Source organism: Erythrolamprus reginae, chromosome 5 (genome assembly GCF_031021105.1).
Source record: "Erythrolamprus reginae isolate rEryReg1 chromosome 5, rEryReg1.hap1, whole genome shotgun sequence".
Lineage (NCBI taxonomy): Eukaryota > Metazoa > Chordata > Lepidosauria > Squamata > Dipsadidae > Erythrolamprus > Erythrolamprus reginae.
Window position 1 is genome coordinate 24,711,600 of NC_091954.1, and position 25,748 is coordinate 24,737,347.

General features: G+C 39.0%; 1 protein-coding gene across 6 annotated transcripts in view; it reads left to right on the forward strand.

Moving 5' to 3' along the window:
• The window catches only part of LOC139168381 (putative lysosomal acid lipase/cholesteryl ester hydrolase), a 37,452-nt gene extending 12,287 nt beyond the window's left edge, over window positions 1–25,165 (forward strand). For all 6 annotated transcript variants that reach the window (XM_070753954.1, XM_070753960.1, XM_070753958.1 and 3 more), the window contains 7 exons: window positions 4,054–4,252; window positions 5,045–5,154; window positions 17,091–17,227; window positions 17,836–17,982; window positions 18,729–18,800; window positions 23,792–23,857; window positions 24,806–25,165. In XM_070753954.1, coding sequence (XP_070610055.1) covers window positions 4,054–4,252; window positions 5,045–5,154; window positions 17,091–17,227; window positions 17,836–17,982; window positions 18,729–18,800; window positions 23,792–23,857; window positions 24,806–25,042 — 968 coding nt within the window. In that variant the 3' untranslated portion in view covers window positions 25,043–25,165. The remainder of the gene's footprint in view (window positions 1–4,053; window positions 4,253–5,044; window positions 5,155–17,090; window positions 17,228–17,835; window positions 17,983–18,728; window positions 18,801–23,791; window positions 23,858–24,805) is intronic.
• The last annotated feature ends 583 nt before the right edge of the window (window positions 25,166–25,748 follow it).

Genomic DNA, 25,748 nt, shown 5'->3' on the forward strand with positions numbered 1-25,748 from the left:
TATGATCAAAATAAACCAATAAGCATTATTTTTTTCAGTTCAATTTTCATATCATTGTGTGCAGAAATGTTCAGACTACTTTCCAAGTGAAAAAAGTTTTCAAATTGACCAAACATAAGCACCTCAAATGAAGAATTTTCCAGCCGGGTCAGGGAGACCTGGGAACAGAACGTTAGGCCTATTTTTTTCCAGCAAGAACGAAGCCCCCACCCCCCCAAAAAAAATTCTCAGAAAGAGAACCCCTGAAATGTTGCAAAGTCATGAAATTTCATGTTTCAGATATGCAGGGAAACTTTTTTTCAGGGTCTCAAATTTTGATTTCGGGTCTCACAGACCCGAACAGAACACCAGGTTTAAAACTTAGTCTGCCTTTGGGGATAGGGCAGGGGTGGGTTCCAATGACCATCCCCACTGGTTTGCATTGTGACATTTTGCACATATGCGCTCAAGCAATTTGACTTCTGTGCATGTTCAGAAGGTGGATTAAGCCCAAAACACAGCTATGGAGCTGATCAGCTGTGCTTTAGGCAAAGAAATAAAGGTCAGTTTTAACAGGATGGGTGGGGAGGCTTTTTTCAAAGCACAGAACAAGGAGAAGCCATCCAAACAAAGGAAAATCAGAAAAAGAGATGGCAGCAGAAATGGATGGGCACAGACAGAGCCAGATTCCTGACTCCAAAATTACATCATCAGCAGGTTGCTAACGTTCGGAACCCACCCCGGGGCAGTGGAAGAGTACAAAGCTATTTCTGTTTTCAACTTTGGAAAATAGCTTCTTTTTAAGCCGTATTATATATTCTACAATGTGCAGGTGTTAGCAGTATATTATGATGGGTGGTTCATTCCAATATTCCTTTGAACTTGTGGAACTTGTGGAACCAAAGCAATGATAGGTTTCTTCATAATGAGAGCTTTGCCTTTGGTGATCTGGATACAAGCACCTTCTGGCTCTTACAGGTGGAGCACCTGTGGCTGGATTCAGGAGATAGTTAAGGTGTCAGGCCCAAAGTAATATGTGAAGTTTCTCTAAGGGAAAATTATGCCATTTGCCTTGTCATGAAAGAAACATGGCAATCTGTCTTCTAAAGGGAATAATCCTTATTCCAGCTGTACTTGAGAACTTTCACTTAATCTCCAACCTTACACTGATCTCCAACATTAGGAAAAGTTTTTAAGAAAACGTTCCCATTATAGAGGAATCCAGGGGAAGTGATATCTTCATTACTCTGAATCTTGGTCATGAAACAGAAACCGCATTGTCCATTCTAATTGAGATGGTAGACAAAGTATAAACATGATTGTGACACCCCTGAACTATGGTATGTTCCTAAACTAGCATCAAGAGCTGGGAGTAGTAAGCATTACTACGTGGTTATCCATAAATAACTCCCACCTGAATGTGTAGTCCCTATTGGTAATAATGAAGGGAGACTAGTCAAGCCTTGATTGATTGCTCCAGTAGGGAATATTGCAAGACTTAGAGTTAGTGAAGTTTTGAAATGGTACTGGAGGCTTCGAGGGACTAGATAGCAATAGCATTAGCACTTAGACTTATATACACAGTGCTTTGCAACCCTTTCTAAGCAGTTTTCAGAGACAGCATATTACGCCAAAAATTTGAGTCCTCATTTTACCTACCTCAGAAGGATGGAAGACTGAGTCAATCTTGGGCTAAAACAAGCTCATATAAAATCCTGCTGACAATTAGAATTGCTACTTTATGGGGATCCATTAACTTTGATCCTGGTCTTGATAAGGTCAGGCTCACCCCAAAGAGCTGGTCCATGACTTGTGCATCTTCCTAGTTCTACTTTACATTGCTGGAAAGAAAAGCCAGGTCAAGAGTCCCCTTCCAGCATCAACCACAAGAGCAATTACAGCGCTCCATGGACCAGGGCACCTTTGTGACAGGAACCATGTGCATCTGACAAACTGAATGCTATATTTAGTTAGTTAGTTAGTTAGTTAGTCCAATACGTACTACACATTGAAGAGAATAGATATGTAGTAATATAAATGAAGAAAAGGAGAAAAGAAAAGATATATAAGTATAGGAGATCATATATGAAAGGAAGAAAGGATAAATGAGATAAGGAGAGACAATTGGACAGGGGACGGAAGGCACACTGGCGCACTTATGCACGCCCCTTATATGGTGTAAATTGGGTTCCCCCTAAGGTCAGCCTGGAAGCTACAGCTGGTGAACCATATGATAGCCAGACTGCTTCTGTAAAGATGATACTGATGATGCATGGGTTACCACAATTATTTTGGCTCCAGGAATGATTTTAGGGAATTATGTAATTTATAGCTCCATCAAACTCTTACGTTATTATATATTTAATATTCTCCATTTTTGTCCAATTTATTACTATTATTACTATTATTACTATTATTACTATTATTACTATTATTACTATTATTACTATTATTACTATTATTACTACTATTACTACTATTACTACTATTACTACTACTACTACTATTACTACTATTACTACTATTACTACTATTATTACTATTATTACTATTATTACTATTACTATTATTAATTTGATTTGTATGCCACCCCTCTCCGTGGACTCAGTCCCATCTGTCCCCCCGATTTATTTCAGTTCATCAGTTTACAGATATTATGAAACAAATATCAGTGATGGATTAGGGTAGCATAATTAAGATTTTGCAGATATCTGGATTTGAAGGCTGACAGTTTGTGTAGCAATACAGTAAGAACTCACCTATCGCTGGTGTTACGTTCCAGACCCGGCCACAATAGGTGAAATCCGCTATGGGGAATTTATCAACTGATAGTACTTATTTAAGTATTTATATTGTAATTGTTTGGTAAGTTTTCATTGTTTTAAGTGTTTATAAACCCTTCCCACACAGTATTTATTTTAGATACAGTATTTAAATACAGTATTTACAATTTTAGATATATTTTTTTTGAAAAACCTGCCGATTGAGTTCCGCGGGCTGTTTAAATCTGCCAATCGACTTCCTCAGAAACCCGCGAACCAGCGAAGATCTGCGAATGATTTTTCTCATTAATATTTCTTGAAAACCCGCAATGAAGTGAAGCCGCAGTAGGTGAAGCGCGATACAGCGAGGGACTACTGTATATAGCCCCTATTCAGAATACATTACACTAACTGCATCTTTTCCAAGGTTCTTGTAGTTGGCCCATAATAATTTGGCATTTGATTTATGGGACTCTCAATAAATGTGCAAGGGTCCAAGTTATATTTTGACCTTTTAATCCAGGTCTCTACAAAATTGTAATGTAAATGTTTGTTTGTTTGTTTGTTTGTTTGTTTGTTTGAAAGGGACCTTTCAAGTTATCAAGTCCAACCTCCTGCTCAAGCAGGAAACATTACACCACCCCAACCAGATGGCAGTCCAATTTTCTTTTGAATGTGTCAAGTGATGGGACATTCACAACCTCTGCCGGCAGGCTGGTTGATCACTCTCACCATCAGGAAGTTCTTCCTTATTTCCAGGTTGAATCTCTCCTTGGTCAGTTTCCATCCGTTGCTCCTGGTCTGGCCCTCTGGTGCCATGGATAATAGTGTGACTCCCTCCTCTTTGTGGCAACCCCTCAAATATCTGTATGCTGCCATCATGTCCCCTTGGTCCTCCTTTTGGCTAAACTATCCATGCCCAGTTCCAGCAACCTCTCTTCATATGTCTTGGTTTCCAGTCCCTTTATCATTTTAGTTGCTCTTTTCTGTACTTTCTCTAGAGTTTCAATGTTCTTTTTGTAATGGGGTGACCAAAATTGAATGCAGTACTCTAGGTGTGGTCTGGCTAGGGCATTATAGAGTGGTATTAATACCTCCTTAGTCTTGGAGTGTATCTCCCTGTTGATGCAGGTTAAAATTGTGTTGGTTTTTTTAGCCGCTGCTGCATATTGCTGGCTCATATTTTGTGTGTTGCTGCAAAGGCATTTAAACAAGGCAGAATGTATTTTCTCAATTAATACATTGTTTCTGGAAGAGCCTTGTATTTATAGATAACATACAATAAATCATGTATTCTTGGATTCCTTGGCAGAACCCAGACCAATTGTTTTATTGGGACATGGCTTTCTGTGGGATGGGAGATGTTGGATCGCAAATCTTCCTAGCAACAGCCTGGGATTTTTCCTAGCAGATGCTGGCTATGATGTCTGGATAATAAATTTTAGAGGGACCACTTCGTCTAAAAAGCACAAAAAGTTTTCAATTTACCAGCAAGAATTCTGGAATTTCAGGTAAATTTTAAGGAAAATTGATAATGAAAAAATTTGGTCAATTCTACAAATTTATTGTTTTAGGGTGAATGTAAATTAAGAATGAACATTTGCATTTTATATTAGCCAAGTTTAAAATAGATACATTAAGCATTTACTTAAAAAGCAATGTCACAAAATAGAAATACATAAAAATAATATGTTATTTTGTTTAACCGTGATATATTTTTATTCTAGTTTGCTTCATTAAAAAGCTTTTGGTTGCCTTGGCAAAAATGTGAATTTTGAAGACAGAAAGTAGGGAGGAAAAAAAAGATTTGTAAATTTTAATCTGTTTATTTTTCATGGGTTACTGAAGCTTCTGAATTTTAAAGGTACAGATAGAGGAAGATTCTTTGACCAAGATATCTAGGATATGGGAACATATTACACATATTTCTTATATATGGCCATCTTATGATTACTAAGATTCTGGGGAATGCAGAGCATGATACCATGGTTTTCGAGACTGAAGGATGCCAATGTAATGCATGATTACTAAATAATGTCCTGGAATGAGTCATATACCACAAAAAGTAGGCTTAAAGTAAAAAAAAGTGTAATATAGTATAGCATAGCATAGTACAGTACAATCCAAAGAGTACAGTACAGTACAGAACAGTGCAATAATATAAATTCCTTAAGAGCCTTCAGATCAAGGCCCCATTAAATTACTATTACCAATACCATTACCAGGTACAACATTAAGGTTCAAGGATAGTAAGAAGCAAATAAAGTTACAGTTGTGTATTTTTATGTATTTTTGTGTTATAGTTTTCATGAAATGGCAATTTATGATATCCCAGCAACAATAAACCTCATTCTAAATAAAACAAAACAAGACTCTTTATATTATGTTGGACATTCCCAAGGAGCAGGACTAGGTAAGTTAAGACACAGTCTTGATATCATTTTATAATCAAATAGTTTTTTCTCTCTACCAGCATTATTTTTTTCAACTGGCTTGAGCAACTGCAAGAAAACAGCTATGTAAATTTGTATATCAGCTTCTCCCCAGGATTTTATGTTTCTGCTATGAAGCCTTCAAAATCTATCCTGATTAAAGGCTATTGACTGATGTCCTGTATGAGGTTGGCTATAAAGAATTCAATACTCTATATTGTTTCAGTAATATAGAGTAATCCTTGGAAATGCACTAAATAACCTTACTGAGGTTGGGTCACTTTGCTTCTTCTGAGATCAATCAGCTTCAAATATTCACTTCATTTTCTGAGGCCAATTTTGATAAATGTCACACAGCCACCACACCTTTAGTTAGCTCCCAAATACCTAACTATCACTATTGGGATTTTTAATTTACAATATTATATTTTGCTGGCAAGTCTTTCACCATCAAAGGGGCTTTAAGGGGGCTCCCTCAATAGAGCATTTATCTAGTTCCTTTATATCTTTTTCTTCTCATTTTTTTTCACTCTTTAAACTTGTTATGGCTTTGGCTTTTCTCACTCTGCTACTTTTTAAATTCTTCTGCTGTGTATCCCTAAGGTATTGGAGCTTTTCAGATAATGGTGGTTAAGTTGGAAAGCAGTTCCAATATATATACAGTAGAACCTCGACTTACGAATTTAATTGGTGCAGGAAGGAGGCTCGTAAGTCGAAAAGCTCGTATGATGAAACATTGTTTCCCATAGGAATCAATGGAATAGCGATTAATGCGTGCGAGCCCAAAAATAAGAAACCAGCCGCCACCACCGAAGGAGGCTTGAGCCTCCCGATCCTCCCCGCACCTTTGCCATGCATGTCAGGAGAGAGAGGGAAGGAGGGAGAGCGCTCACCGCCTGTCCCTGTCAGCGGCCCAGCCACCTTCACCCGCCCGGACAACCGCCAGAGAGGCTCCTCCGGAGGGGCGCACGGGGAAGGGCTTGAGCCGCCGCCTTCTCCTTTCCCCGTGGGAGCGCCGCACCTCTTATCTGCCCGGCCTGAGAGGCACGAAACCGGTGCTCATGCCGGGCGGCCCGCCTGGAACGCCAGCAATGCCGCCGGGCCGATTGCAGAGCGGGGGCGGGGCGCGGAAGGAGGCGAAGGCGAGGAGAGCGCTGCTAACTGCAAGAATCTTGTAGAAGTTTGCCCGGGGGCGCTGCCCACATCTCAGAAGGGAAGAGGCATAGGGAAAAAGCGGGGCGAAAAGTCCTGAGAACACCGCCAAAGCCGGCATCCCAAACCGTACGCGAGGGAACTCTCAGGAAGAAGGATGAGTCAGAGGCAGGTCTTGCCGGGCCGATTGCCGAGCGGGGGCGGGGCGCGGAAGGAGGCGAAGGTGCCGCCGCACCGGCCCCCTCTGGCCGCTCCGTCCGGGATGGGGGCCGGTGCAGCGGCGCCTTCGCCTCCTTCTGTGCCCCGCCCCCGCTCGGCAATCGGCCCGGCAAGACCTGCCTCTGACTCATCCTTCTTCCTGAGAGTTCCCTCGCGTACGGTTTGGGATGCCGGCTTTGGCGGTGTTTTCAGGACTTTTCGCCCCGCTTTTTTCCCTACGCCTCTTCCCTTCTGAGATGTGGGCAGCACCCCCGGGCAAACTTCTACAAGATTCTTGCAGTTAGCAGTGCTCTCCTCGCCTTCGCCTCCTTCCGCGCCCCGCCCCCGTTCGGCAATCGGCCCGGTGGCATTGCTGGCGTTCCAGGCGGGCTGCCCGGCATGAGCACCGGTTTCGTGCCTCTCAGGCCGGGCAGATAAGAGGTGCGGCGCTCCCACGGGGAAAGGAGAAGGCAGCGGCTCAAGCCCTTCCCCGTGCGCCCCTCCGGAGGAGCCCCTCTGGTAGTTGTCTGGGCGGGTGAAGGTGGCTGGGCTGCTGACAGGGACAGGCGGTGAGCGCTCGTATCCCGAATTTGGGCTCGTAAGTAGAACAAAAATATCTCTCCCCTCCTAGCTCGCATCTCGAAATGCTCGTATATACAGCAGCTCGTATGTCGAGGTTCTACTGTATATTGGAACTACTTTCCAACTTAGCCACCATTGTCTGAAAAGCAGTTCCAATATATATATTGGATATATATATATGTATATATATATATATCCAATATATATATATGACGGTCTTGGTATATTCGGGTTTCTTCCCGTGTAGGATCTGGCAGCCTCTGCCTTGTAAGGCAGAGAATTAGCAGTTACAAGGCAGAGGCTGCCAGATCAAATCCCAGTAAGGAAGGGTGTGGCTAGCTGATGAGGCCAGAACAAGGCCGAAATGGTACCATCCTAGTCTCCCTTAATTTTAAAATTTCAGCTAAAAACATTAGATACATACAGAATATAGTTGTCGGCTATGAATAAATTAACTGCCTTGAAATGGTCCTGGGTTGGGCCTAGAGGCAAAAAGGAGCTGTGACGTTCCTTCAATATACCAGGGTGATCCGACATAAAAAAAAAAACATATACCGTGTTTCCCCGATAGTAAGACCCCCCCGATTGTAAGACATATGGGGGGTTTCAGGGGGGTCGGCTTATATAAGCCATACCCCAAAAGTAAGACATATGTCTTACTTTCGGGGAAACACGGTACTAAAAGCGAGGGAGCAGTTCGCAGCGCCCTGGCGGCGGTTCCCTCTGCTTTGACGGCGCTGGTCCGCTCGCTCGTCCCCGCAACCGACCCGTTTCCCCGACACGCGTCTGGAGGGGAGGAGCCGCTCTGCGCAGTTGGGCAGCCCCACCTGCCTGCCGGAAAGGAGGCGGGCGAAGGAGGGCGCAGCTCCGGCCGCCCGCTCGGCTCGCTTCTACAACTTCGGACCAGCGCCGTCCTTCGCCTCGCATTTCCGGGTTGGCGAGCCTGGATTGTTTTTCCTGCGAGCGCTGGTCCCCGCTAAGCCTTCGCTTAGCGGGGACCAGCGCTCGCAGGAAAAACAATCCAGGCTGAGTGAGGCTTCGGACCAGCGCCGTCCTTCGCCTCACATTTCCGGGTTGGCGAGCCTGGATTGTTTTTCCTGCGAGCGCTGGTCCCCGCTAAGCCTTCGCTGTTGTAAAAATGGAATGTTTGCAACTGTCATTTCTTCCTAGTATATAGTGTGGGGGTGGAGATTTGGTTTGAATGTAGCAAATAGATTGGGTGATTATGTTTTAGTGATCTGATTGGTTGGTGGAATCATAATTATTAGAAGGATTGACATGGTGATTTTTATGAAGTGTTTTTTTGTTTAAGGCTGGTTTCCAAATCTCTGGTAGGCGGGACGTGTCATCCCTTTTATTCATGCAAAGGGTTTTTTTCTCAATCTCTATGGCTTCTAAAGTAATTCTTCTATATAAATTTTCTGTTTTGGAAAGAAATTTAGTTTTTTCAAAGTCAATTTCGTGCCCTGTTTTTTTAATGTGCTGGACAAGGGAGGAAGTCCTTTCTTCTTTTTTAATTGCATTTTTATGTTCTGCAATGCGTGCACTTACTCTTCGATTGGTTTGTCCAATGTATGTGGCTGCACATGTTTTGCAAGGAATTTCATAGATTCCTTGGTATTCCAATTGGATTTTATCTTTTGGGCTCAGAACCAAACGCCTAGCTGACCATGAGCACTTAAAAACTGAATTGAACAAACTCAAAAATGTATTAATTTCTAATGGATTCGAAAGGAAAACAATCACAAACCTAATCAAAAAAGAGACACTCCCCAAAAATCAAGATCAAGAACAGGACAATGGTACCACCCTCCTCCCTTACATCAAGGGCACCACAGACAAAATTAGTAAAATTCTGCACAAATATAACATCAAAACTTCATTTTCCACTAACCAAAAAATATCTAATATCCTAAGGAGCCCAAAAGATAAAATCCAATTGGAATACCAAGGAATCTATGAAATTCCTTGCAAAACATGTGCAGCCACATACATTGGACAAACCAATCGAAGAGTAAGTGCACGCATTGCAGAACATTAAAATTCAATTAAAAAAGAAGAAAAGACTTCCTCCCTTGTCCAGCACATTATAAAAACAGGGCACGAAATTGACTTTGAAAAAACTAAATTACTTTCCAAAACAGAAAATTTATATAGAAGAATTACTTTAGAAGCCATAGAGATTGAGAAAAAAACCCTTTGCATGAATAAAAGGGATGACACGTCCCGCCTACCAGAGACTTGGAAACCAGCCTTAAACAAAAAAACACTTCATAAAAATCACCATGTCAATCCTTCTAATAATTATGATTCCACCAACCAATCAGATCACTAAAACATAATCACCCAATCTATTTGCTACATTCAAACCAAATCTCCAACCCCACACTATATACTAGGAAGAAATGACAGTTGCAAACATTCCATTTTTACAACAGCACGAAGCTTGAAACTTCAGCCTGATGATGGTGAATGTGATTTCACCGAAACGTCGCATAGACATGCAAAATATTACACAGGGCAAAACCCGAACTCAGAACAATCTACATACATATACCCGTGAAAATTTACGAATATATATATATATATATCTGCCTTGGAAATGGCCCTGGGTTGGGCCGAGAGGCAAAAAAGGAGCTGTGATGTTCCTTCAATATACCAGGGTGATTCGACACAAAATGTAACCCTTCCCTGGTACAGAGCTGAAGGGATTGGATACTGTAGCCTAGAGGATAATTCTCTGCCTTACAAGGCAAAGGTTGCAGGTTCAAGTCCCAGTGGGTATGGCTAGCTGATGAGGCCAAAATAAGGCCGAAATAGATCTATCCTAGTCTCCCTTAATTTCCAAATTCAGCTTAAACATGTGACACATACAGATAGAATTGTCGGCTATCAATAAAATTAACTGCCTTGGAAATGGCCCTGGGTTGGGCCGAGAGGCAAAAAAGGAGCTGTGATGTTCCTTCAATATACCAGGGTGATTCGACACAAAATGTAACCTTTCCCTGGTACAGAGCTGAAGGGATTGGATACTGTAGCCTAGAGGATAATTCTCTGCCTTACAAGGCAAAGGTTGCAGGTTCAAGTCCCAGTGGGTATGGCTAGCTGATGAGGCCAAAATAAGGCCGAAATAGATCTATCCTAGTCTCCCTTAATTTCCAAATTCAGCTTAAACATGTGAGAGAGATATATATATATATATATATATATATATATATATATATATATATATATATATATATATATATATAACGGTCTTGGTATATTCGGGTTTCTTCCTGTGTAGGATTTGGAAATTTCTGGCAACGTTTCGCCGAGGTCTCACTCATCATCTTCAGGCTGGTGTTTCTGTCCTTGTTCTCAGGCGAACACTGCGAGACCTGAGCTGCATTCCTTCTACGAAAACATATATATATTCCTTCCTTCATTCCTTCTACGAAAACATATATATATTCCTTCCTGCATTCCTTCTACGAAAACATATATATATATATATATATATCCATTTTACAACAGCACGAAGCTTGAAACTTCAGCCTGATGATGGTGAATGTGATTTCACCGAAACGTCGCATAGACATGCAAAATATTACACGGGGCAAAACCCGAACTCAGAACAATCTACATACATACATACATACATACATACATACATACATACATACATATATATATATATATATCCCAAAATTTATATAATATATAATATTGCTCCCGAAATTTGTTGGAAAGCAGTTCATATATATATATATGTTGGAACTGCTTTCCAACAAATTTAGGGAGCAATATTATGATACTCCCCTTTTTTTAATCTAAGGGAGAATGCCACTTATTACCAATATATGTACAGTAATACCTCGTCTTACGAACTTAATTGGTTCCGGAAGTAGGTTCGTAAGGCGAAAAGTTCGTAAGATGAAACATTGTTTCCCATAGGAAACAATGTAAAAGCAATTAATGTGTGCAAAGGGAAAAAGAAAATCGCAAAATGGCGCTCCGCTGGGCGCCACCACCTGGCTGTTACCTTTTATAAAAGCTGGGGGGCTTCTTGGCATTCTCCCGAATGCTGTACCCGGAAGTTCGGGTTTGGGTTCGGGTTCTGGAGGCCGCCGAGAAGCACCTGGCTGTTTTAAAAGTTGACAGCCGGGTGGCGGCGGCCAGCGGAGCACCATTTTGCGATCTGCGGTGGGTTCGTAAGCCGAAAAAAGTTCGTAAGAAGAGGCAAAAAATTTCCGAACCCCAGGTTCGTATCATGAGGGGTTCGTATCACGAGGGGTTCGTATCACGAGGTACCACTGTATATTGGAACTGCTTTCCAACAAATTTCAGGAGCAATATTATGATACTCCCCTTTTTTTAATTTAAGGAAGAATGCCAATTATTACCATTACCACTATATATATATTTGTTTTCGTATACCAAGACCGTCATATATATATATATATATGATTGATACATACATATATATATATATATATATATATATATATATATATATATGTATGTATATATAGATTTAAGATATTTTATATATATTACAACAGCACGAAGCTTGAAACTTCAGCCTGATGATGGTGAATGTGATTTCACCGAAACATCGCATAGACACTCAAAATATTACACGGGGCAAAACCCGAACTCAGAACAATCTACATACATATACCCATGAAAATCTACGAAAACAAATATCTTACCTCTACGGGGAGGACACTTTCCTACTGACTAGGACCTATGAAAAATTTGAAGTCAGAAAAGCCTCCATCTTATGTGATCTCACATTCCTACGCAACTGCAGAGACAAAAGAATAATTCCCAAATACTTCCAACTAAAATTCCACCCAAAAACCCCAGCCATTGAGAGGATCCTAAAAAGAACTGAATTAGCCCTAATTAGAAATGAACTCCACAAAAAAAGATTCATACTTGATGAAATCAACAAAAGTCTACTCTCTCTTCACCTTAAACTCAGCAACCAAATGCACCCTATACTCTGGGATAAATTCAAACAAATATCAATCTGGAGAGCTGAAACAGAAACCCAATACAAGACAGACACACATAATAAAAAACTCCACAAACTAGAAATACAGCAGAAACCCAGCCCTCCACAACAACTTATGACAAAAACAGTACATAACATATCAGACAGGATACTCACCACTACAGAAACCAATATTCTTTCAAAAGGATTCAATTTTGCAATAACCCCCAAACGCATTCCAACTGAAAACATCATATGTGGAATTGAAACTACTCTAAATAAAATCAACCCAGATGAAGCCAACAAAATCAGACTTAAAGTCACTAATATTCTCTGCTCTAGCAAACCTCCTAGAAGCAACATACAAAAGGAGGAACGAGATGCACTTATCAATTTGAAGAAAGACAATGATATAATCATCCTTCCAGCCGATAAAGGAAACGCCACAATAGTGATGAACACATCAGACTACAAAGAAAAAAATGTCCATCCTACTACAAAACCCTGCCTACAAACTTCTAAGCACAGATCCTACCACCTACCTAGAAAAAACCACCAAATCCAAAATTAAGGCCTCTCCCATCAGTGAAGAAATCCAGCGAAAAATCATCCCCAGAGAAAAATCTTCCATATGTCCAAAACTCTAGGGCCTTCCAAAAATACACAAAGAAGGAATACCTCTCAGGCCTATAGTCAGTTCTATAGGCTCCCCTCTACAAAACCTTGCCAAATTTTTAGCCAAATATCTTCAACCATATACAGAAACTATCACCTCATATGTACAAAATTCATTCCACTTTATACAAATAATTAAAAAACAAAACCTACAACCTGGTGACCTACTTGTGAGTTTTGACGTCGTATCCCTTTTCACACAAATACCTATTAAAGAAGCCTTAATAGCTATCCAGGACAAACACAAGCCCCCCAAATATATCCTAGATCTAACCAACCACTGCCTGAATAATACATACTTCATCTATAACGAACAAAGATATAAACAGATAGAGGGAGCCCCCATGGGATCACCCCTCTCACCTGTCATCGCCAACCTCTATATGGAATATTTTGAAAATAATGCTTTAGAGCAATCCAAACACAAACCTAAACTTTGGCTGAGATATGTTGATGATACTTTTGTAATTTGGCCACATGGAAGGGAAAAACTAGACAATTTCCTCACACATCTCAATAACCTACACCCCAAAATACAATTTACTATGGAAACAGAAATCAATGATCAACTTCCCTTTCTAGATGTACTGGTCTATAAAAAACCCAATGGCACCCTAGGACACACTATCTACCAAAAGAAAACCCATACCAACCGTTATCTAAATGCACACTCCCACCACCACCCCGCACAGATCACCTGTGGCCAAAACTCTCATCACCAGAACCAAACGCCTAGCTGACCATAAGCACTTTAAAACTGAATTGAACAAACTCAAAGATGTATTAATTTCTAATGGACTCGAAAGGAAAACAATCACAAACCTAATCAAAAAAGAGACACCCCCCCAAAATTCAAGATCAAGAACAGGACAATGGTACCACCCTCCTCCCTTACATCAAGGGCACCACAGAAAAAATTAGTAAAATTCTGCACAAACATAACATCAAAACTTCATTTTTCACTAACCAAAAAATATCAAATATCCTAAGGAACCCAAAAGATAAAATCCAATTAGAACACCAAGGAATCTATGAAATTCCTTGCAAAACATGTGCAGCCACATACATTGGACAAACCAATCGAAGAGTAAGTGCACGCATTGCAGAACATAAGAATGCAGTTAAAAAAGAAGAAAAGACTTCCTCCCTTGTCCAGCACATTAAAAAAACAGGGCACGAAATTGACTTTGAAAAAACTAAATTACTTTCCAAAACAGAAAATTTATATAGAAGAATTACTTTAGAAGCTATAGAGATTGAGAAACACCCCCTCTGCATGAATAAAAGGAATGATACGTCCCGCCTACCAGAGATTTGGAAACCAGCCTTAAACAAAAAAAACACTTCATAATAATCACCATGTCAATCCTTCAAGTAATTATGATTCCACCAACCAATCAGATCACTAAAACATAGTCACCCAATCTATTTGCTACATTCAAACCAAATCTCCACCCCTAACACTATATATAAGGAAGAAATGGCAGTTGCAAACATTCCATATTTACAACAGCACGAAGCTTGAAACTTCAGCCTGATGATGGTGAATGTGATTTCACCGAAACGTCGCATAGACACTCAAAATATTACACGGGGCAAAACCCGAACTCAGAACAATCTACATACATATACCCGAGACCTTTAGAAGTTGAATATCCATTGGAATTTTTGCATCCGGTATAACCTACTTCTAAAAAATCTTGCTAGTTGTGAGTTGAGAGAAATCTTAGAATTAACTGTTTACATCATGGACAACTACTACATAGGTTTCTGACATTAATTAACAGATATTTACTCCAACTAGGGGAAAAACTTTATTTGAGTTCTTGAAGTGAAATCCCTTGAGACATTATTGAGAACTGAAGATAAGACCAATATTACACAGAAATCAAATTCATTTTTATCAAGACAAATATGCTGCCCAGGTTAGATATCAAGCAGACATCCAAGTGACAGACCAATTAGATCAACTTCAGTCACCACTAACTGTTACAACTTCTATGTTGGTAGTTTCTCTGCTTCTTGCAATCTCTCTCTTTTTCTTATTAAATCTTTCACCAGATAGGCAGGGGTGGGCTACTGCCCAGACGGGGGGGGGGGGGGCGCAACACAGTGGGGTAGTGAAAATGGAGCTCCACCCCAGAACACCCAATTTGCACTGAAAGATGTTGAAAGAAAATGCAGGACATCCTGCATAAGCCATGCCCACAGTGTTGTAGTAAAACTTTTGGTATCACTGCAGATAAGTATGATTGGATTTCAGAGCTTAGGGTTAAAGACCATAACAGATGGACAAATAATGGGAAAAGTGCCAAAATAATGTTTTATGCTCATTGTTAGATATGCTTAGGTTATAAGATACTGTAGTTGCTCTCTATGGATCAGAGGTGGGTTTCAGCAGGTTCTGATCAGTTCTGGAGAACCAGTAGTGAAATTTTTTAGTAGTTCGGAGAATAGGTAAATACCACCTCTGGCTGGTCCCGCCCCCATATATTTGCCTCCAGAGTCCCAGCCGATCAGGAGGAAATGGGGATTTTGCATTAACCTGGAGTAGGGAGGGAATGGAGATTTTTCTATGTCCTTTACCTGCCACACCCACCAAGCCATGCTCACAAAGCTACACCATGCCCACAAAGCCACACCCACAGAACTGGTAGTACATTTTTTCGAATCCCACTACTGCTATGGATGTAGAATTGGTAGAATGATTTGTTAGGCCTTCTAACCCAGTGTTTCCCAACCTTTTTGGAGCTGCGGCACATTTTTCATAATTTCAAAATCCTGGGGAACATTGAGGGGGGGGGGCTAAAAAATCTCTCTTCCTCCCTTTCGCTCTATTTCTCTCTCCCTCCCTCTTTCTCTCTCTTCCTTCCTTTCTCTCTCCATCCCTCTTTCTTTCTCTCTTCCTTCCTTCCTCTCTTTCTGTCTCCTCCTTCCTCTCTCATCTCTCTTTCCTTCCTCTCCCTCCCTTTCTCTCTTTCCTTTCTCTCCCTTTCTGTCTATCCTTTCTATCTCTCACCCCTTCTCCCTCTTTCATTCCCTTTCTCTCCCTCCCTTTCTCTCTCATTCCTTTCTCTCCCTTTCCTTTCTATCTCTTTCTTTTTCTCCCTCCTTCATATCTTCTTTCTCTCCCCCCTTCCTCCCTCTTTCCTTTCTCCCCCTCCCTTTCTCTTCCTTTTTCTCTATCCTTTCTACCTCTTACTCTTTCTTTCTCTCCCTCCTTCATTCAATTTTCTCTCCCTCCCTTTCTCTCTCTTTCCTTTCTCTCCCTGCCTTGTTCTCCCCTGGGGCTGCCTGTGCCTGCCCTGCACCACCCAACACGGACGGACAGCCCCCGGTCGTCGGTTTGTCGCCCCCCCCCACACGGAGGGAGATCAGGCTGGCGAGGGCAGTAGATCTGCGTCCCCAGCCACTGGAGGGAAATCGGGCTGGCAGGGGCGGCGAATCCACCTCCCCAGCCGGGCGGAGGGAAATCGGGCTGGCGGGGGCAGCGAATCCACCTCCCCAGCCGGGTGGAGGGAGATCGGGCTGGCGAGGGCAGTGGATCCGCGTCCACAGCCGCGTGGAGGGAAATCGGGCAGGCGGGCGGGTGGCCGCGGCTCCCTGCACGCCCCTGGAAAAGGGTGCGTGGGGGGCATTTTGGGGTACGCTGGCGCAGGCGTGCCCAGCCTACAGGGAATGGTGCCCGGGGCCGCTGCACCCGGCAGCCTCCTGTTTCCGCTGCCATTGCCCTCCCGCCGGGCCCGAAAGGACACTTGTTGCCGCCTCCACTGGGAAGCTCCAGCTGGGCGCGAAGAATAAAGCTCAGCTTCCGGTCTCAGAAGCTGAGCTTCACGGCACACCTGATAATGTCTCGCGGCACACCAGTGTGCCGTGGCACACCGGTTGAAAAACACTGTTCTAACCAATAATGGGCATATTCAACAATACTTCATTCAATTGATTGACAGTTTATGTCTTTTAAGTGTTTCTCCCCACTATCAAGTAGATCAGATAAAGGCATTAACTGACAATGGGAACAAATTTTAGATAAAAATGACAAATAGAAGCAGTGAAATTCTTTAAGTTTCAAATGGGAAATATAGCAGAGTTTGTGTTTTCTTGGAACACCCAAACAATTCTTTTTCTTTTTTCATAAAAAAGAATTCTCCCCAGGCTGAGAATTAATAAATAAAACCTTCCAACAGTAGAAATATAAAAATTGTGGGGTTTAATTTGTATGTGGGGAGAAAGAGATTTTCTCAAAAAGAGGGATAAGATTCAGGCCATCCCTAAAAGTACATAGAGGAATCATGCAATCCTGATATTTTAATCCTTCCTTTTTTGCAGGTTACGTGGCTTTTGCGAACCTGCCCTGCATCACTGATAGAGTGAAGCTCTTTATAAGCCTTACACCTGCTTATAACCTGGAAGGTGTTAGTGGGCTACTTGGTGTAATTGGAAGAATTCCAGATCGACTCAGAGAAGTAGGTATTTACCTATTCAGGTGTTCTACCTGTATGCTATAGAGTCTAAACCCAGCTATAGGGGGCTAATGCATGTTTTTAACACTTAAACCTTATAAGAAGAATAGAATAGAATAGAATAGAACAGAACAGAACAGAATAGAATAGAAACTTTATTTTCACTTTGAATGTACACTAATCAGCATGAAATTATTAAATTAAATTAATAAAAAAATTAAAAATAAAGAATCTTCAGAGTACTATCAGATATGGGATAAATTTTATGACTGAATAGAGGCAAGAGGTAGAAATTTGAGAAAGTAATATTATGAATATTAATAATGTAAATATTGAAAATAAAGATGTATATAACTATAGTGATGGATAAAAATACAAATAAGAAAATGTAAAAAGACATTTAGTCTAAACTTTTTGGTTATATTATTTTATCACAGCTATCGTATTATTACTATTGCTATTAGTTTGTATGTTAATATTTACTATTAACTTTTTTTTGTTTCCTTTTATCTGTAAGTACAATGATACTCTGACAAGGCACTTGTTTTCAAAATATTTATACATTTTTTTCAAAATTATAAAAAATATTGATGGGTCATTTTATTTTGCAGCTTATATGGGGCACTAAAGAATTTTCCATTTTTAGTGAGAAAGTTAAAACCAATTTGATTTATGCATGCAGCTACCCAGGAATTGACCAACTATGCCTACAAAGCATTTTCCTTATAGGAGGGTTTAACCCAAAAAATCTAAATGTAGTAAGTAAGCTCTATTTTTATTTATACTTTCTATAAAGAAGGTACTTTTAGCCAAATGAAGTACAAAAAATTAGTTTTGTAACAGAATTGTCAGTCTGGAATATCTAACCTGATTCAGTTGTCTCAGCCATTAATATTCAATTTTAATTCCAATTTGACTTCTGTGGATCTCACTCCATGTTTAGGAGGTTCCTAAGGGGAAGGTGTGCATGTATGCCTATCGTCATAGACATACTGGTATGCCTATCATCCCTATCAGATTAGATTTTCTTATTTTGTTTGTTGAAATTTGTAATTTCTGTTTGACAAATAATTTTTTTAAAAAATGACCTGAAACAGATTCAGGCATTTTGTAACTTTTCTGCTACTAGTCATTGCAACTTCCATTCTATATATTAAAATATTGAGAAAGTAGAATGATGTAATTGGTTCTCTCCAGCCGATCAGATTGAGATAAATTTAGTGAACTGGCCCCTAGTTCACCATTACAAATTCAAGGAAAAATTATTATAAATATTTGGGGAGACATTTTTAAAGGCATATAATAAGAAATTACTTATTCACATATTGTCCCAATAGTGTTTTCCTATTGTCTGTGGTTATGTGCAATTTTTTTTAAAAAAATTGAAGTATGGGAGGAAACAGTTATTTCCCCAATTTCTTTGTATCTTACAACAACATAACAATAAGTAATCTTTTCATATATTCCCTCAGGATAAAAATGTAGATTCTTTTTGATTTTTCAGAGTCGGGCAGATGTGTATGCCGGGTTCAGTCCTGAGGATACATCAGTAAAAGACATCAATCATTGGAGTCAGGTAGAGCATGGTTTAAGTTTATTTTCAAGGCAAATCGAAATGGAGGTCAAAGTGTTATACTTATCTAAATGGTTTGTATGAGTATAAAATGCATGTTAAATAGGGTTACTTGTTTGTTTATTGGTCATGTAGTTTTAACATTTTTACTTGCTTCCATTTTTTAATAAAATGTTTTTTGATAGAGAGTCCCCCCCCCCCCCCCACTTACCACATTGTGGGGTTCCTTAGTCAAGAAACATGGTATCTAAGAGTCCTTCTCCTTCCAAACCTAATAATAAATTGTTTGATATTTGATTTTAAAAATAAAATAAAATCAATATTATACAACAACCACTTCATTACCATTAAAGTGTTGTTCTTTTTACTGTTAGTGCTTTATAAATAATTTTTGCACAAAACAATGATTTATATACCAACATCAAGGAACTCTCTCTCATCATTACCAAATAGAGAGGACACTAAGAGGGGACTCTGGCAAGTTACTGTATTTTATACTGTTACTATGTACTGTACTAGCTGTGATTTCACTTTTTTGGCTGTACAGTATCTGGTTATTTTAAAATGTTGTATTGCTTTTGTTTTTATTGTAAAACCGCTTAGACAAATCATGGCCAGATAAATTGGATAAATAAATGTGATAAAATCTAAGATATGTGGACATGTATGGGTCCATCTTGTTATTTTTATCATAAAGGTAATTTTCCAAAATCTACAAGGAATTAATTTCCAACAATCCTTCATTCTGTTCTGCCGGGCTCTATGGTATGAGTCTCCGAAAAATTCAAGGGTAAAAATTTCAGACCCACACCCACTTGAAAGTTCAAAAACAATGTTCTTTATCACAAAATTCAAAAGAAACAAATCACCCTTTTTGTATTATAAAAAGTACTAGTCCCAAAACAACCTTGTAGGCTGTACAATCCCCTTAATCAGTCCTAAGTACTTAGCTAGCAGCTGTGAAGAAACGTCACAGTCCTCCTTCTTCCATGAAGTGAGACACACACACTTTTCTCTGCTTTGGTTTCCAAGTTGTGAAAAATCAACAAACAAAGTTCGGAAACAGCAAGGCACGGTCCTGAAGAAACTACGATCAGATAATCTTCCACAACGGCCAAGCCAGCACACTGCTATTTATATCAGCAGCTCTAATTACTGGAGCCCTACCCAAACACAGGTGGCCTCTCTTATCTCCTGTAATATTTCTTCAATTGGTCTCTTCTATGCATAATTCTGCACATGCGTAGGTCTAACACTTCCTCATCGAAATCGACCAAACATAATGGAGATTGGGTTCCTGGGCTGTGTGCCAAGCCCCCCTCTTCCAAGTCACCCCCCCCACCTTCTTCTTCGTCCGAGGAAACTGCACTACCTGACTCTTTCGGCAATAAAACAGGCCTATGACATGTTGATGTTTCCCCTGCCTCCACCTCCACATTCCTTGGGGCAGAAGCTGGGCCAGAGCCAGCCACAACACATTCACTATACATTTCCATGTAAAGGTCTGTTCAGCACCAATCTAAGATATTTTTTATCTCAAGTTTTATTTTTTATTTAAGATTTCACATTACATTTGGGTTAGTTCCTTTTATTAGTTGTACATATTTGACATTTTAAAATTTATTCAATATGCTATTACTTTACATACTTAGCAAAATAAAAAATAATAAAATAGTAAATATTATTTTTCACTGTTTAGCGGTTTTGCTCTTTTAAATAACTTTGTATTTTCTTTATAATATTCCAAATAAAAATATTGTACATATATATCTATCACATTAATATTTCTTTGTTAAAAAAGTATTTTTATTGATTATCATAAAAGGACGAACAGGACAGACATACATTTAACATATACAGGGGCTACAATTGCCCCCCTCGTAGCAGAAGTCTTTCTAATACAGAAAAGAAAAATACTAGAATTTGTAAAATCAAGACAGTATTTTAGGTAAGAAAAGAAGTTTTTTTTCATGTAATTTAACCTTTCTTAATAATAATAATAAAAAAGGAAGTAAAAAAAGAGAAAAAATCCAATTCATATACATTTTTCTTTGTATTCCATTCATTTAACCTTTTTTTAATTCAACCATACAGAAATCTTTCCCAAATATTATAAAAATCAGATTCTTCTTGATTTTTTAACTGCCTCATCATCATATCCATTTCTGCACATTCTATAATTTTCCTTATTACTTCATCCTCTATAGGGATGTCTTCTCCTTTCCATTTTTGTGCATAAACTATCCTAGCCGCTGTCAAAATGTGGGTTATTAGATAAAAATATCCTTTTTATAATTTTGGTTTTTTATACCTAACAAGAAAAATTCTGGAGTTTTCTTAATCTCATGTAGCGTAATTTCTTTTATCCATCTTTCTATTCTATTCCAATATAATTTAGCTTTGTGGCAAGTCCACCACTGATGATAATAGGAAACTATTTCTTGTTTACATTTCCAACAGTTTGGGGACATATTTGGGAACATCTTAGCAATTCTATTGGGTGGCAAGTGCCACCTATAAAACATCTTAATCTGGTTTTCTTTCAATGAAACTGATCTCGTTATTTTCCAATTATATGTCCAAACCTTTTCCCAGGTTTCCAAATCAATTTCTTTTCCTATGTTTTTACACCAACTTATCATATCGTCTTTTAATGTCTGATCTATATTTTTATAACTTATCATGTATTTATATGCTTTCCCTATTAGTTTTTTCTGATTAGTAATTAACAAATTCCCTAAATAATTTTTACTCTTCCTGAATGTATATGTTTTGATATCTTTTTGATACCTAGAGTGGATCTGTACATATTGCCACCAATCAATTATTATTCCCTCTTCTTGCAATTTTTGTCGTGATTTTAATTTCATTTGTTCATCTATTAATTCTTTATATTTCGTTATCTTCCTTTCTTGGATTAAGTTAGGGTGACAAACTGCTTCTATTGGAGAAATTCACTCAGGGATAGTTAAAAATTGATCTTTCTTTATGTCCTTCCAAACCTCTAATAGGGATTTTCTCATTGTGTGTTTTTTAAAGTAAGAATGTGTTTTATCTTTATCATACCAGATAAATGCGTGCCAGCCCAGCATAAGATCATAGCCTTCCAAGTTTAGTAATCTTCTATTTTCTAGGGTTATCCAATTCATTATATAGTTTGGCAATCTAAAGAGAATTGAGAAAGAGAATCATATAAATGAGACAAAGAGCACTAAAATAGCTAAAAAAATAAAGTATACAATATAACTCTTAAAAGAATACCAAATATACCAATAAAAAAAGGAAAGGGTTTTTTATATACTTAAAGTAGATTTCTTCTAAAGTCAGGTTTAGCCACCAAAGTCTTCCTCCAGGATAAAGTTGATCTTAGGAAATAGTCTAATATTTAATCCAGAATATAGCTGATTATAGTCCAAATTGAAATTATAATCCAATTATAGTCCAATAAATTGTGGCAAATTATGGCAGGGTTGAGTCCAAGGTAAAGTTATAAATCCATTGTATTCCAATAAAGTCCAAATTGTCTTAATGTATAATTCAAGTTCAAAATTGTAATCCAAATTATAGTTGCAGTCAAATTGTATCAAGTTATAGTCCAAATTAAATTTATAATCCCATTATAGTCCACAACTAATTTTATTCATCCACAATTAGCTCAATTAATTGTCCAATTTAATCTTCTTCCAGCTCGTTGATTCCTAATTATTTAAAGCAAATATAAGGTGCAAATTTCAAATTTCAAAAAGCCGATTAATCCATTACAGTTCAGTCTTTTATTTTTATTAGTGTATTTTCTGTTCCACTGTATTTATTCTTTCCTTTTTAACTTTTATATAAATTTAAGTTCTGTTTGTTTTCAAAAAAGGTGATCCTTCCACAAACAAAAATAAGTCCGGGAACAATAGCTGCTTCCAATTCTCTTTTCCCTGTTCTTTTAGGTCTTAAATTCGTGATTCTTAATTCATCATTCTTCATCTGCCCTCATCCCCTAGATTTCTCTTCAGGAATGGGAAATCAACCATAAAAGATGATATTTCTTTCTATTTTTACGATTTATGCTTGAGAGAAAAAAAAGTTCCGGCTGCTATCAGTCTTATTTTTGTTGACTTCTTCTAATCGTCTCTCCCTTCCTCTGGTGCGGTCGTGCTGCTGTGGTCGTGTCCTCGGCGAAAACCAAGACATGGTTCTTCCTTCCCCAAAGCTGCGGGGCAATCCTGCATTGGTTGCTGATCAATTTCCTGTCACAATTCAGTGTTGGTTATGACCTATAAAGCCCTTCATGGCATCGGACCAGAATATTTCCGGGACCGCCTTCTGCCGCACGAATCCCAGAGACCGGTTAGGTCCCACAGAGTTGGCCTTCTCCAGGTCCCGTCGACTAAGCAATGTCGTTTGGCGGGACCCAGGAGAAGAGCCTTCTCTGTGGTGGCCCGACCCTCTGGAACCAGCTCCCCCCAGATATCAGAGCCTTTCGCAAGCTCCTTAAAACCCACCTCTGTCATCAGGCATGGGGGAATTGAAATTTCCCTTCCCCCTAGGCTTATAGAATTTATACATGGTATCCTTGTATGTATGAGTGGTTCTTTAAATTGGGGTTTTTTAGATTGTTTTTAATATTACATTTGTTTACATTGTCTTTTCATATTGTTGTTAGCCGCCCCGAGTCTTCGGAGAGGGGCGGCATACAAATCTAATAAATAAAAAATAAAATAAATAAATAAATAAAAAATAAAAAATCCCTTCCCGCCGGAGCTTTGCCGTTGGCTCCTCGGGATCCAAGAGACCCCCTGTTCTTTGATCAGGCCGTCCGAGCCTGATCAGATCGCAAAACAGTGACCTTTGGGGGGGGGGGAAAGGGAGTGTCGGGGACAGAGCCCTGTCCCGGATCTCCCGCTGCAGCTCCATTCCAAACTGGAAGTCACATTAATATTTCTTAACAGTAAGAATTTATGATTAATTTTTAAATTGTAGATAATAGTTTCATTTCCTTTTAGATTATACTTTCTGGGGAATTCAAACGTTATGACTATGGTGATAAGAACAAGGAAATATACAACACGGTAAGAAAAAGTATGATTTTTAAAATTTTCTAGTGAAATACTAGTGGTAAATGCTAAAATGGTAATGGTGGCTGCTTCAGAAGTAAAGGAGAGGAAAGCAAAGCCATAGGAACAATCTCTGAACAAAAGAAAATGTGATAGTAAACACAAATTTAGATGTTCACTTTCTCTAAACACCTGAAATTAAGACAGTATCATCTGGCTGCAAGACCATAGAACAGTGATAGCAAACCTTTTTTCCCTCAGGTGTCAAAAGAGTGTGCATGCCTGCAATAGCATGCATGAATGTGCCCACACCCCTAATACTATGCTTTTCCCCCATGCATGCTTACACAACTGCCCCTCCCCCCACGCTTCCCCCCACACAAGCACACATACTTCACTGAAGCCTCTGGAGCCTATGGATGGTGAAAAATGGGTCAAATGGGCCTACCGAAAGTTAGTTTCCGAACTTTCAATAGGCCTATTGTGCCATTTTTCACCTTCCCCAGGCTTCAGTAGGCTCTCCTGAAGCCTGGAGAAGGCAAAAATGGCCTCCCCACGCCCTGAGGAAGAACTAGTTCAACTGGCCAGTGTGAACATGTGTCCTGGAGCTGACATAGGGCAACACCTCATGTGCCTGCAGATATGGCTTTGCATGCCACCTGTGGCACCCGTGCCAGAGGTTTGCCCTCACAGCCATAGAAGGAGGAAATGGAAAGGTATCATAAGTTAATACCTTTTTTTATCAAAGTTATTAGTGATATCCTCTTGAAATTGCTGTCCTCTTGCTTTCTGGTGCCACACCTTAACAATTAGTCACCTACTCATCATAACTTTTCTATGATTGTAAGCTAATTCTGACAGTTGACTTTAACCAGCTGTCAACATTCCATGAATCCATCAGACAACTTCTCTGCACAGTGGGTGATTCTCAAATCACATTCTTCTTTTTTTCTTCATCCATAGACAACACCTCCATTTTATAAAATAGAAGACGTTCATGTACCAGTAGCCGTATGGAGTGGAGGAAAAGATATTGCTACAACAAGAAGAAATGTTGAATCATTGATTGCTCGAATCACTAATTTAGTTTTTTATAAAGATATTCCTGACTGGCAACATTTTGATGCTGTCTTGGGTTTGGATGCGGTACAACGCTGTTATCCCGATATTCTTGAACTGATGCAGAAATACAAGCATTAGTATCAGTATTGGAATCTGTGGAGAAAACAATATTTCAGCCGCTTGCTTGTTTCTTGAAATCTTAGCATGTAGCTGTCCAAATGAAACGAGATTATTAAAAAGCAAATTATGCATACCCTTTAATAATTTCATGTTTTCTATTTTTTCTCTAGTTTACTACTTTTATACTTGTTTAGTTCATTACTTTACTTGATTGCTTGTATTGCAGAAATTCATGTAAATCAAAGTTTCTTGAGCAGATTAGCTGATATATTTTATTAATGTGATCTATGTAGATAGTTGTTCCATAGTGTCTGTTTTTCTTTCTGTTCTACTCAATATGGGTGAACAAAAAGTTTTGTTGTAGCAAAATAGTTTTACAGACTACACAGGTACAAAAGAAAAAAGTCTGTCACAGTGTCTTGGTTTTTAGCCTGATGCTTTACTCACTATTGCAAACTTGTTCTCATAAATGAATTGATGCAGGCATTTATTGGGTTATGGTTGTTTCAGTAATGCCTGTTTGAATATTGTTTTCACTTAATTACATTACATTCAGATTTAATTTAATAATTTAATTTAATTTAATTTAATTTAATTTAATTTAATTTAATTTAATTTAATTTAATTTAATTTAATTTAATTTAATTTAATTTAATTTAATTTAATTTAATTTAATTTAATTTAATTTAATTTAATTTAATTTAATTTAATTTAATTTAATTTA